Source organism: Dacryopinax primogenitus (genome assembly GCF_000292625.1).
Source record: "Dacryopinax primogenitus strain DJM-731 SS1 chromosome Unknown DACRYscaffold_24, whole genome shotgun sequence".
Lineage (NCBI taxonomy): Eukaryota > Fungi > Basidiomycota > Dacrymycetes > Dacrymycetales > Dacrymycetaceae > Dacryopinax > Dacryopinax primogenitus.
In genome coordinates this window covers 207,904-219,819 of record NW_024467221.1, presented here as the reverse complement: position 1 = coordinate 219,819, position 11,916 = coordinate 207,904, and the positions used below count along the sequence as shown (strand labels likewise).

The 11,916-nt window shown below is 51.2% G+C and overlaps 5 protein-coding genes across 5 annotated transcripts; 3 read left to right on the top strand and 2 right to left on the bottom strand.

The window, feature by feature from the left end:
* Positions 1 to 1,150: 1,150 nt before the first annotated feature.
* Positions 1,151 to 3,433, top strand: DACRYDRAFT_18861 (uncharacterized protein; the record flags this gene model as incomplete). Its single annotated transcript, XM_040771397.1, has 3 exons — positions 1,151 to 1,289; positions 1,631 to 3,004; positions 3,054 to 3,433. 3 exons carry the CDS (start codon positions 1,151 to 1,153, stop codon positions 3,431 to 3,433), a joined length of 1,893 nt encoding a protein of 630 aa, XP_040624016.1.
* A 6-nt stretch (positions 3,434 to 3,439) lies between these two features.
* DACRYDRAFT_25241 (YIF1-domain-containing protein) lies at positions 3,440 to 5,312 on the bottom strand. The gene is made up of 6 exons (XM_040774078.1): positions 4,981 to 5,312; positions 4,717 to 4,921; positions 4,437 to 4,650; positions 4,288 to 4,384; positions 3,913 to 4,237; positions 3,440 to 3,858 (listed from the first exon to the last, which is right to left on the bottom strand). Exons 1-5 carry the CDS (start codon positions 5,299 to 5,301, stop codon positions 4,085 to 4,087), a joined length of 990 nt encoding a protein of 329 aa, XP_040624015.1. The 5' UTR covers positions 5,302 to 5,312; the 3' UTR covers positions 3,440 to 3,858; positions 3,913 to 4,084.
* Positions 5,313 to 7,106: 1,794 nt separating this feature from the next.
* DACRYDRAFT_112076 (uncharacterized protein) lies at positions 7,107 to 8,319 on the bottom strand (the record flags this gene model as incomplete). Its single annotated transcript, XM_040769345.1, has 2 exons — positions 7,107 to 7,622; positions 7,678 to 8,319. 2 exons carry the CDS (start codon positions 8,317 to 8,319, stop codon positions 7,107 to 7,109), a joined length of 1,158 nt encoding a protein of 385 aa, XP_040624014.1.
* Positions 8,320 to 8,715: 396 nt separating this feature from the next.
* Positions 8,716 to 9,126, top strand: DACRYDRAFT_36888 (pectin lyase-like protein; the record flags this gene model as incomplete). The annotated part of the gene is made up of 1 exon (XM_040774418.1): positions 8,716 to 9,126. A coding segment is annotated over one exon (411 nt), but the record flags the coding sequence as incomplete, so codon positions are not given.
* Positions 9,127 to 9,724: 598 nt separating this feature from the next.
* Positions 9,725 to 11,565, top strand: DACRYDRAFT_119595 (uncharacterized protein). The gene is made up of 4 exons (XM_040770829.1): positions 9,725 to 10,112; positions 10,176 to 10,408; positions 10,461 to 10,625; positions 10,683 to 11,565. The coding sequence occupies exons 1-4, from the start codon at positions 9,797 to 9,799 to the stop codon at positions 11,298 to 11,300; spliced, it is 1,332 nt and encodes a 443-aa protein (XP_040624012.1). The 5' UTR covers positions 9,725 to 9,796; the 3' UTR covers positions 11,301 to 11,565.
* The last annotated feature ends 351 nt before the right edge of the window (positions 11,566 to 11,916 follow it).

Below are 11,916 nucleotides of genomic sequence, written 5' to 3'. Positions count from 1 at the left end.
AAATATAAGGCCTACTCTGCCTGGGACTGTCTCTTCAGACTTGGTCTCTTAGGATCATCCACAGATACCTATACTGTAGATAGGTCTTAGTCATCAGGTCTACTCCACTTCCTTGTTGCCTGCTTAGACTCTTGGCACTCTTAGGTGAGCAGACTTAGTCAGCCTGTGTTGCCCTAACAGTTGATTAACTCTAAACTAATGAAAAAACTTCTTGAACATGTCAAATAAAAAGACTGTATATTGGTTGATGGCATCTTGTTTGAGATGTCATCAGGTCCCTTGCTGGGAGGAATGGCAATGTGGATGACATCTCAGTTGAGATGAGATGTCATTGTGTCTTCTGCCCAGATGTATGAAGATATGGATGACATCTTGTTTGAGATGTCATCCTGTCCCTGGCTGGCTGGGCAAAACAATGAGGTGACCAACATCTTGTTTGAGAAGTCTTTGTGTCTCTTGGCCAAACTAGGGAAGCACCTGGATTCAAGGGTATGTTGGATACACATTGGCAAGAGGACACTTGACAGCTCTAAAGTCTGCACCTAGAAGAGAGAGGTGTGGAGATGAAACAGAGGGGATGGTCAGGGAGCATGATGGTAAGAAAGGCAGTGGGAGACTGAGATGGAGGGTGCTGATGCCCAAGTGGTCAAGGACAAGGTAGAGATATTGGGAACTGGCAATGATGACAAGATTAGTCAATGAGCAGTGCACACCAATAGCTGGTGAGTAGCAGGGTCTGAAACGGAGGTATATTATGGTACCCTGAGGGGAAAGAACTGGGTCTAGGGTGAGTCTAATGCGGGTCTGAAGTGCGACGCGGAGCTGTCCTCTTAGGCTTTCCATACAAGGGGCGTAACCGCCACAATCGTCTCTGTTTTGGCAGTCACCCGTAATTGTGACACAGGTATATATTGTCAAAGCCGAAACCGCCACATCCGCCGTTGGCTGTATACTCACAGCACAGAATGGCAGTGTTGCATTCATTTCAGAAACACTAAGGATGCGCAGTGTTGATCACGTGCCAGGTAACGGAAGTAATATGGCGCTCTCTTCCCCCTGAAATGACCTGAGCAATTTGACCACCGGCTGAGCCTCGCGATCGGAGAGCACGGCACTTGCAAGTTCGACAATCACGAAGACGCGCGTTGCCATGGTTATGGGCGATTTCACCGCCCAGGCCATTCCGGAGGTCGCGGTGTCGATTCAGCCAGAGAATCAGGGTGGAGAACAATCTGAGGTCGTTTCGATAGATGTGGGGAACGCCAATGTTGGGCATGAGTACTGCACAGGTAAGGGACGCGTCAATTAGCGCCCGAAACCAATCAATCCCTCACGCGAACCTGACTGAGTACTGCTCCGAAGCGGGTGATATACGCCGTGAACTCGTACCCGTCACACGACAGCTTTCTTAACTCATTCGGGCCTTAACACGTTGCGGAACTCCGACAATGGTTCACTTGTGCTCCCAGCGCTCCTCAAGCCTCAACGTTTTGCACGCTTCCGTCCATATTGACCAAATGCGTTCTTCCTGTTGAATCCTTCTCTCGACACTTAACCCCCTCCTTACAAAGCAGTACTTCTTTCTCACTTCCCCCTTCTCACATGATGCCCTTCCTCAACAACTCTGAAGATCAATCTACCTCGACAAGCTTATCAGACGACGCACCAAGTCACGAAGTCGACTCCGATCTTGTCGAAGCCGAGACCCGCGGCGTCAACTACCTCACCTTCCTAAGATGCCTCAGACGAAATCGCTTGTTGTCATTCGAAGCTCGATCCACACACCTGATCAATGTGATGGACAAGCTGGAGGAAAATGAAGATTATCAGAGCAAACTCGACGCATGGGCAGAGGCGGCTGGGAGGATGAACAGTGAGAAGCAGTTTGTGGCGTTTGCGAATGTTCTCATGAGCAAGATACGGCCGGATACAAAGCATAAATTTATCGCAATTGGTTCCAACCGGTCACTTCAAGAAGATCAGACCGTCACGAAGCCGCATGCAGCCATGGTCATGGGCGACATCGACATCAACGAGATCAACCCCGAACGCATGGAACTTGTGGTCCTGTTACAACCAGGAAATACGGAGGGAAGGGACACAACGAATGTCGGTGTCCGAGATCTCGAGACCGGACGTGCCTCGATATCAGTACGATCGCCTGCGCAAGCAACCCCGCAACTTGGACATTTCGAGAACTCGTCCGCGACTTTACCTTCCAGTCGCAAGCGGGATCGCTCAGGAGGTGATATTATGCCAAACAAGCGGCGTCGGCCGAACCTCATTCCTCATCCTTCCCCATCCACCAACCCCGAGACTGAGCTTGCAAGCTACGTTGTCCAAGCGCTGAGCGATGGCTACGCTCGACACTTCATCTTCATGATGTGCCTCACTGGTCATTATTTGACCATGTATCTCTTCACCCGCGAACGTGTCCTGGTATCGACATCAATCGACACCATAAAGAACCTTGGGATCTTCATGCTCCTCCTTGACCTACTGGCCGAGTCAACTCCCGAAGAGCTCGGATATTGTACACTTTGTCCAGTATTAGACGACCATGCCAACTCAAATGCTCGGATTGTTCCAACTCAATGGACGAAGTTTGACGATGCATTATCCACAGAAATTTCACCAAACACCATACAAGTCACAGTCGAGCCGGGCCGGCAGAAAAAGTACTCACTCGGCAGCAATGGGACTTCCCTGCAGAGATGCTCGGTGGACGGTTTGAATGTTGTCACGTGTATCAAGATGGGGTTTCAGCAGCGATACTTGGAAAATGAGTGGGAAATGGTGTGGGAAGGCACCACAGCTGGAATCGGGGAAGGCCTGCCTCACGTCATCGCTACGTGTACCGTCCAAATCGACCACTTTACCAACGTGGTGAGCGGATCCTTCGAAACGCGTGAGCTACGGATGGCGATTGTACAAGAGTATGCGCCGCTCCCGGAAGAGCCGAGCGGTGATCAAGTCAGGGCCATCTTAGGGCCTGTCTTCCGTTGTCCGTCTCCTCCTCTGTTTCATGGCGCTTGCCGCTAACAGTCTTCTAGGTATGGACGAAATGCGAAGTCGTGCGAGGATCGTAATTCGAGATTTGTCTCTAGACAACATCAAATGTCTTTATACCGGCACCGCTCTTTCGGGCGTCATCGTCGACTGGGACTATAGCGGTCGCCTTCACCCCCAAGGCGACGTAATGACGGGACCAACCGCGAAACAATGGACAGGAACGGAGATCTTCATGGCGATCGAGCTGTTAGAGATGTCCAGCAAGAGGACCCCTGACGGCATGCCGTTTCAAGGCCACGAACTACAATACGCTGACGAAAGCAAGTATTGGGTTCTCGTCGATCTCGTTTTCGTCGGCGGACTGGAGGGCCTGGCACTGACGATAGGAAGACGATTGCTGCGAAGAAGCTCGACCATCTGAGGAACATTGGGCGCAGATGGCACAACGTAATTCGAGAAGGCTGTGAGGCTATTTGGAAAGATTGGGGTCTAAGGATGGCATACCATCTTCTCGCATACTATGGGGCGAGCGACACGTTGCGATATAAGAGGCAACAACGCGAGCTCTTTAGACAAACATTCAAGCGTTGCTGGCCAGAATCGGAGGAACTCTGGGATGAGACGACGAGGGCAACGCTGGAGTGGACTGAGCTCCGAAAGAAGTTATCCGGCGTTATGTGCGAAACATACACCTCATCAGTGTCCGCCTTGTCTCAAGCGCTTCCCGAGGTTCGACAAATCACTCCGCCGCTCACAGCTGCCAGATCTGACCACTGCGATGGAGTATCCACGTGATTCCTCATAACGAGAAAGTCCCATTCCATTGTCCGTCTACGGAAAGTTGAGGTGCGAGTACGTTTACAATGAATCAGGCTCATGTTCAACACCTCCGCGTCATAGATCTCCGCCAGATAAAATAGAACGTGATTCACTTGCAGGACAATGTGACCTACGGGATTCCTACAGTCAAGAGACTCGAGAGATGTGTGAATCGAAAAGAGAACGGCAGAAGTAGCCACATTGTATTTTATCATCTACGCGCCAGTGCGACGACTCCGAACTTTGACAAGCGTCATACCCACGCAAGAATCCACATATACAACAACTGGCTGACAGCGATGATGAACAAGAACTGAATACGCCTTCCCCTTTGCGCGCTCGTGACAGTCACATTTGACGGTGAAGCGGACGTGTCGGGAAGGACGACTTGACGCAGAGAGCGGAGCTGGCAAGTGATTGAGTACAAGCAGAAAAAAAGGCGACGCGGATACGCACAAGGAAGAACCCTGTTGCACAGAAGGCGTATAGGAACGTCAGCCAGTATACCGTCCGTCCGAGATTCAGCAGTCCGACCAGCATCGTGAATATCACTCTGTAGGTCAATGAGCTACGAAGTAGGGAAGACAGCGTATCAGAACACGTACCCCACGAACTTGTACCCACCAAATGCGACCAGATCCACTACTTGCCCTTGACCCTGTATATTAAGCAGGTAGCACCCGAGTTGAATGCTCATGAATTCGATCACGAGCACGGCAAGTGCTTTAGAGGCGACGATGCCGAGGACTTCGGGGTGGAAACGGGATTGTAGCCCCGTTTGTAGCGCACTGAGAAGGATATACGTCACTACTGCCATCGCTGAAAATATACAAGTCGTACGAATCAGGTTTCCATTCGTGGGCAAGAAGAGACGGAAAGACGCACATGGAATATACAGATCAGGGGCGTTCACATCCTCTCTTGGAGGCTGCCACCCGTCTGCCTGGGCACCCGAGTCACTTCGTCTGGGTTTGCGCGACCAGGGCCGATGTCGCCAGGGGAAAATTAGGAGTCGCAGCTTGTGCAGAACGTACGAGTTGGACACGTTGAACTGGTGTCGGAGGAGAGGAATTGGGATATGGATTGAGAGCTAAACATGAGAAGACCGAGTCAGCATCTAAATCACAAGCAGATGACTAAAGGACGTACATTTTTGTCAATGTAGTCCTGTCCTGCCCGCATCGCACTCTGCCCAAACTGCATTCCCATCGCTGCTGTTGCGTCGTTCATCCCCCACATTGGCATGCCCGGTACACCTTGTTGCTGCGTTTGGGGAATACCCATATTTTGCATGCCTATTCCGGGTTGACCCATTCCTCCCATCTGACCCATCCCGCTCATTCCTACGTTGCTCATCCCGCCCATCGGTCCCATCCCGCCCATCGACCCCATCGCGCCATTGAGGGGCTGATAACCACCTGCCTGCCCTCCAAAAGTGGGCGGTGGAACAAACCCTTGTTGGGGCTGCATTGGCGAGCTCGTGTAGCGCATATACCCACCTTGCTGTTGTCCTTGCGATGGGGGAGGAGGCTGGGGGTGCTGAGGCGGCGAGGAGGCTGGGGTGGTGGGTTCTGGTATTGAGTAATGTGGATGGGTTGGAATTGGATGATGGAGGGGTGGTGGAGAGCGAGAGGATTGTGGTGCTGATGGACGATGGTACATGGATGGGTGTATATATGCGTGCAAGTCGTTCGGTGATGAGCAGAGTGTTCAAACAACGGCAATGGCCGCGCGCCCTGACGACGACCTCGAAAGCGCAGACAGTGATCCCACAGCCACTACGGCATAAAATGACGTGGAAGTCGTCGTGTCGAGTGTAATTAATACTTCTAACATACATTATTACTTCGTGTGCATCCTATTGCTCTCATTTTCTTACAAATCACCATGAAGCGGTCCACCAAGGACATCATATGGAAAGGAAATCCCGCTTGTGATCCATTCCCGTCTTTCAACATTGAATCGCGGGACCCTCGGCCTGTTCGACTCAAATCATCTCTCCCTCTCCCTCTGCTCTCTGACACTCACCACTGCTGCAACAATTGGACTTGCTGATAGTGTGTTATAACCAAAACTATTCTCTTTGTGTCGAAAGTGATCTCTGTCAGCATCAGCTCCACTGGTCAGCCTCCTTCGTTTTCCTTCTCCATGCCCACTAACTCTTCTTCAAGGTTGTACACGTCATTCAATAGGAAGATGGACTTTCAAACCAAGGGTGCTTCAGATGATGAACCGAGTGGGTCATTTCTTAGTTTATCCAACCCAGCTTTTCAACTTACCACGGCCCCCTAGACTTTCCATGAGCATGGCACGTGCCACATAGCCATCGTCAACTCCTTGGATACGATCATACTATTGACTGTGACACCCTCATGACCTCCCCTGCCTCGCTTAACAGCATTATGGCAAGTAACAGTGCTGTGGATGACTGCCGTCAAAGAGCATGCACCCAGATCGATACACTTGACGCAATGACGATCCGTCGGGGGCGCCATGGCGACACCACCCAAGAATTGATAGAGGAGCTGCCTTGCACTACTTCACCACGTGGCAATAGGGCTGTCTCTAGCTTCCGCAGCTCTGCACGTTCTGCCGGCAGACCAAGTGCTCGTACTGTGCTTTTGGGTACACCCAGCACCCCTGCTCATACTCCATACTTGCGTGCTACGGTTGGACCTGGCCGCTCCTCCTCCTCATTTGACCATGCTGTCCATGCTGACCAGATGGTCCTCTCCCCCCCGGATGACAATGTCAGTCCGTGGGCCTCGCCCACACTATCCGATTCTTCCCTTCCCTCCTATGATGATTTATTCCCCATCTATGAGCGCTCCCCTCTTCTCAGACACGCTCTGATTTCTGGCACTCCAATCCATCCAGTTGCTGAAGGACAGCCCCTGGGCTTGCCTGATCATCCGCCTATTCCAGTAATTGACGTCCAATTTGATCCCAACCGTGTATCAAAGTATCTGTCTTCGCAGTCACCGAAGAAGACTGGAACCGAAGTTGCGAGGAAGATGACGCATACTATGGTGGCATATATGAGCAGGCGGGCCCATGCGTCAATAAACACGGGGAAAACGTCACTGTCGCCTGGTTCAAATATGGGGTGCAACTATGGGAGAATGGAGGGGTTCGGCCGACCCGTGAGGCATCTCTTTCTTGATCATACATTGTCTGAATTTCACGATGTCCTCGAACCATAGTACAGGAGCAGAGCAGTTGTAGCATAGCAGTTCTTCCTATCATATACCAAGCCGTCTCTTTGCTTCAGCTTGTTACATGGGGTTTCCTGCATCCAGCAGTTCCAAGTCGTTCCCAATGGCCTCCTCTACCATCATCCGTGCAGCTGAAATTGTGACGACTTGATCGAGGCAAGCTCGTGCAGAATGGTCGCAAACAGACGCAGCCTCCTTCGAAAAGGTGTATATCTCTAACTGCCATGCTTGGCTCTCAGGCAGCTCGGTGGAGTATGGTTCCAGCAATTGGATGGCCTCCAAGTCGCGTGATGCAATGCGATAAATGATCCACTGATCCTTGTTACTGGATGGATGTGATGCAAGGGTCTGATCACCCGATACGCAATAAGCAAACATGGTAGGGAACTGGCGAACCCCATAGCCGCGCACTAGGGCAGTGAGAGTGCCTGAAGGAACGGCGTTAAACATCGGAGTTATGTCATCCACTTCGAAAATGAATCCAGTAGGGAGTTGCTGAGCTTCACAGGGCACAGGGCAATTCCGGTATCGGGTCAACGATGGTGTTAGGAACAATTGCATACCATAGATCAATCCCTATTCAAATACATTATTCAATCAAAACCTTGCAGTGAACGTACCATGTACTGACCATGAAGTTGCTTTGTCCAGCTCCGACACCGCTATTCACGATCTCCGGCAAGGTCCAGGCGGACGGGTTGCCCCTCCACGTGATATCACCATTCAAGGCCGTGTGGACGGCTGATTGAATGAGAAGTCCTCGTTTAGCGACGCGAGGTGCAAGAATAAGTCGTCGTCGTAGAGAGTCTACTGCAATGAACTCGCAATGGGTTGTGACATCCCCAACCACTCCCTCGTAGATCAGCAAACTCGGCGACTCTTCTTCAGCCTCGATGTTCAGTGACATCGCTGTGATGGATGATGATCCTTCGTTACAAGCTTGTCGAGCTACAGCGACCTCATGCTGTAGCCAGTAAGCCATCCGGGATGTCGCATCGATTGTGGCCGCAGATATATATTGTGATCGATCGATGGTGAAAGACCACAGCGACGTGGCCGTGAACCCAGTGAACCCATCAGAATCATCTGATAGAGTCAGATGCATTGCTGAAAGTCGGAAGGAGTTTCGCCACAAGAGCATGATCGAGGAGTCCGCAGAATCTGGCTCGACAGCCAACGACGCATCTTCGGCGGCATGAGGCAGAGGTATAGTCAATGGCTCGACTATTGTCCTTGGCTGATAAGGGGCTCTGGTAGCATCTCGGAGAGACATAATACTGTGTATGTTGATGCATTGATCGTATACTAGGATCAAATGTGAAGACGTAAAGGCCGCCACCCATCGTCCCAACTAATTTCGCTGTGAGCAACCGAATCCACAGGGTTGAAGGTAACTTCGTACGATGTAGGACGAACACAGAGGGACTAGTATCCTCGTTTCCCAGCAAACAAGATGTAAGTTTGACTGGCCATGGAAAGTCCCGTGGACGCTAAAGGCACCATCAAAAGCGAGAGTTTCACACAGGCCATTCTGGAAATCTATTGTCTGGAATGTTGTACCGTTGAATGACACCTGATACGTGCATGCAAAATAGGGGTTTGGAAAGCGATTGGTGAGGTGGCTGTCTTCGTAAATATAGGTTGGGACACTTTCGTAAGAGAGCACAATATCCTCATGGAAAACAATCATGTTTTCAATGGTGACGACTGTGTCGCTGTCAACAATGGTGCCCACAACGTCACTATCCGCAATATGGTCTGTGAAGGCGGGCATGGGGCCTCCCTATCCGGCACTAACAACATTGTCAACATTCACTTTGACAACATCACTTCCCGCAACTTTCTCTATGCGACGCGCTTCAAATCCTCCTTAAACAGTACGGGCAACGTGTACAACGTTACCTGGTCCAACATCTACGTGCTCAACGCAACTTTTCCCATTTTCGCTACTTCTGTTTACTTCGATCAGAATACAAACCGCGGATTGACGCCAGACAACTTCGGTCCCGGTACCAAAGCGACAAATATCACCAACTTCTCGTGGATCAATGTCACAGGAACCATTAACGACATGTATCCCGGCGACGGGAGCTGCATCACCGTTCCATGCTGGTACTCTATCGCGGGCATTAGCAATACTCCGGCAGTGACCTTCCAGATGCTCCCTGGGTCGGCCTCTAGTGTGAGGGTGGAGAACGTGAATCTGATGCCTATCGATGGGAAGGGTACACCCAATGCCTTTTGCAACACAACCTACTTTGCGGACGGAGGAGCGAACCTGGGATTTGAATGTAGGAATGGGCCGTTTGTAGTGAACAAGAGCTAGACAGTCCATATCGCATTTGTCCTCTGTTACAGAGGTAACGTCAACAACATGTTCAGATTCAGGTGAATAAGATACGCATCAGTGCATGATTATACGCAAGATTTCCATCAGCAGGTTTCTTTGCTATCTGCTATTCTCACTACAAGCACGCTCAATCTGCAAGAGCTGAGTAGCTGTCCCGTACTGTTGCTACCAGGGCACTCGCGAGTGTATGAGACTGGATTAACATCGTCGCCCGAAATCCGCTCTTATCCGCCGCCATTGGATGCTTCTTTAGTGGCAGTGTTTGAGCGCTCAAAAGAGAACCAGGAAGCGCCTCTCCTCCGTCGCTGCGTTTTTACTCTTCATTCACCAATAACTGATTAATCTCGAGATATCTGTTCAATCTCGAGATATCTGTTCGAAGCAAGACAGCAACTGTACTATGTCCATCTCTTCGCAGCCTTCCAATCCACCCGCTCCAGAACTTCTGCCAGCTGCTCCCGACTACGTACAGCTTAATGTTGGTTATATCGAACACCAAGCCATCGTCATCAATCTTCCCACCGCAGTCCTATATTTCAATGCCGCGCAGGGCAAGCGGAAGAAGTACCTCTGCTTTGTAGCAGCATCAATCTGTGGACAACACGGCAATGCAGAGCATTCAGTCGTTCGTACCGGACCTTCAAATGATCATGTCAGCAATGCAGAGCCTGAGGCGGGAGACGTGTGGGAGTACCGGGTAGATGGTGTTCGAGTGGGTACGTCCTCAATGTCTATCCGATACACCAACCCAGACTAATGACATATCTGCTGCATGGCAGAGATGGATCAAAAGGTGGTGGATATGCACTACTTGGAAGGTCGAAGTACTCTATTGTCTTCTACGCGCCGTTCTCGGCGTCAGAACGGCAATCACACCTTCAAAGCGGACAAGCCTCGCGATACGAACTTCCCCAATAAGATCAAGAATCGGGACGGTGCCTGTGTATTTACCGGAGAAGGAGAAGAGGATTGTGATGCGATGCACATCGTGCCACACACATACGGGTCAAAGGTAAGGGCGTCGCTGCTCGGATTTCAAGCTGATGCTCATGTTCAATCCTCAGTGCATACAGTATATCGATAACACCCGCGAAAGAGAGAACGGTACATTCGACCGTACCGAAATTGGTCAATCGGAGCGGCACGACGCTGATTTACCAGTCAATGGATTATTCGCCGCCAAGGGAGTCCATTCGAAGTTTGGTCGAGGATTTTGCTACATTGTGAAGGTGAGCGCATTCAAACCAAAGCTGCAATGCCCTTTCTCATTACGCTTGTACCAATAGACGCCAAATAAGATTCTTGACATGGATGACATACCGCGTTCCCTCCTCCAAGACGCCAGCCACGCCAGCCACGAAGCGCTCCCCTCTGCTCGATATACGGTACAGTACTGCGGGCTGCCTACTCGCGTCCATGAACGTAGGCTACCTCCAAACACAGATGCCCGCTTCTCTTCTACTCGCGATCCCAAAACGCAGATGCCTTCGGCAAAACTCCTCCATTACCAAATGGGCTATGCGCTTTTGAAGTATCATGGGGTGACGAACATAATCCTCGAAAACGCCCCATTCCGATTTGTGCACCCACCCAGGACAGGGAGCGACCAGGACGATGATGGTGATGACGACTACAGTGACCATGCGGAATTGGATGAGGATTCTGTTGATTTGGCCGATGAGGAGTTGGACGACGATAGCGACCAAGGTCAAGAAATGACCAGAGCTAGGAGGCATGGCTCAGGATACGGTCGTGTAGGAGAGGACGGCCGGATTGACGCTTTTGACATCATCAACTTGATGGGCTCGTGGCATCGGCTTCATACCACAGGCGCTCATGTACATAAATGGCAGGCAAAGGTGCAGGTTTCGACCAACCCAACCATCGTGCACGCCGCCTCGTAGGTCTTGGCCAAGGCAACACCAGACGGCCGGAGAGGAAACAGGAAATAGAAGCAGGAAACGCGCTCACTGCTCAAAATGGGCCCTCGCCACCCTCTCCTGCCTCACCCAACTCCTGACCCCCTCGCCCCCGGGCAGCCCCCTGCAGCCGGGCCAAACTCCCTCATCCGGCGTCCCACACAAGCTCTAAATCCTTTCCAACTGGTTCAAATCCGACGACCCGCAGAACATGGGTCTCCTGAGGAAGAGTTCACCCATTATCCATCCCACCCCCCAGACTTCGATGGGGAAGCTGTAGGTTGAGGAGCCTAGGAGCTCTGGCGGACGGTACCAGCGCGTTACTACGCAGTTTGTGTATTTTGAGTGGATGAGGGAGGGGCCGTCCGACGCTGATGCTGAGGCGAAAGCAGCGAATGAGTGAAGCCTTGCTCTTCGTTGCCCCGCGCCGCGGGGTGTTCAAGACTCACACCAACGGCCTCCTGATCAAATGTTCAGAGGTGGCCGGCAGATCCAGTCGTACATATTATATAGGGTCTGGTGACAACCAGGATGCTATTCTTCAGATACGGAAAAAACAAACCTGTGAATCGGTGATGATGCTGATCGTACTCATACCAGT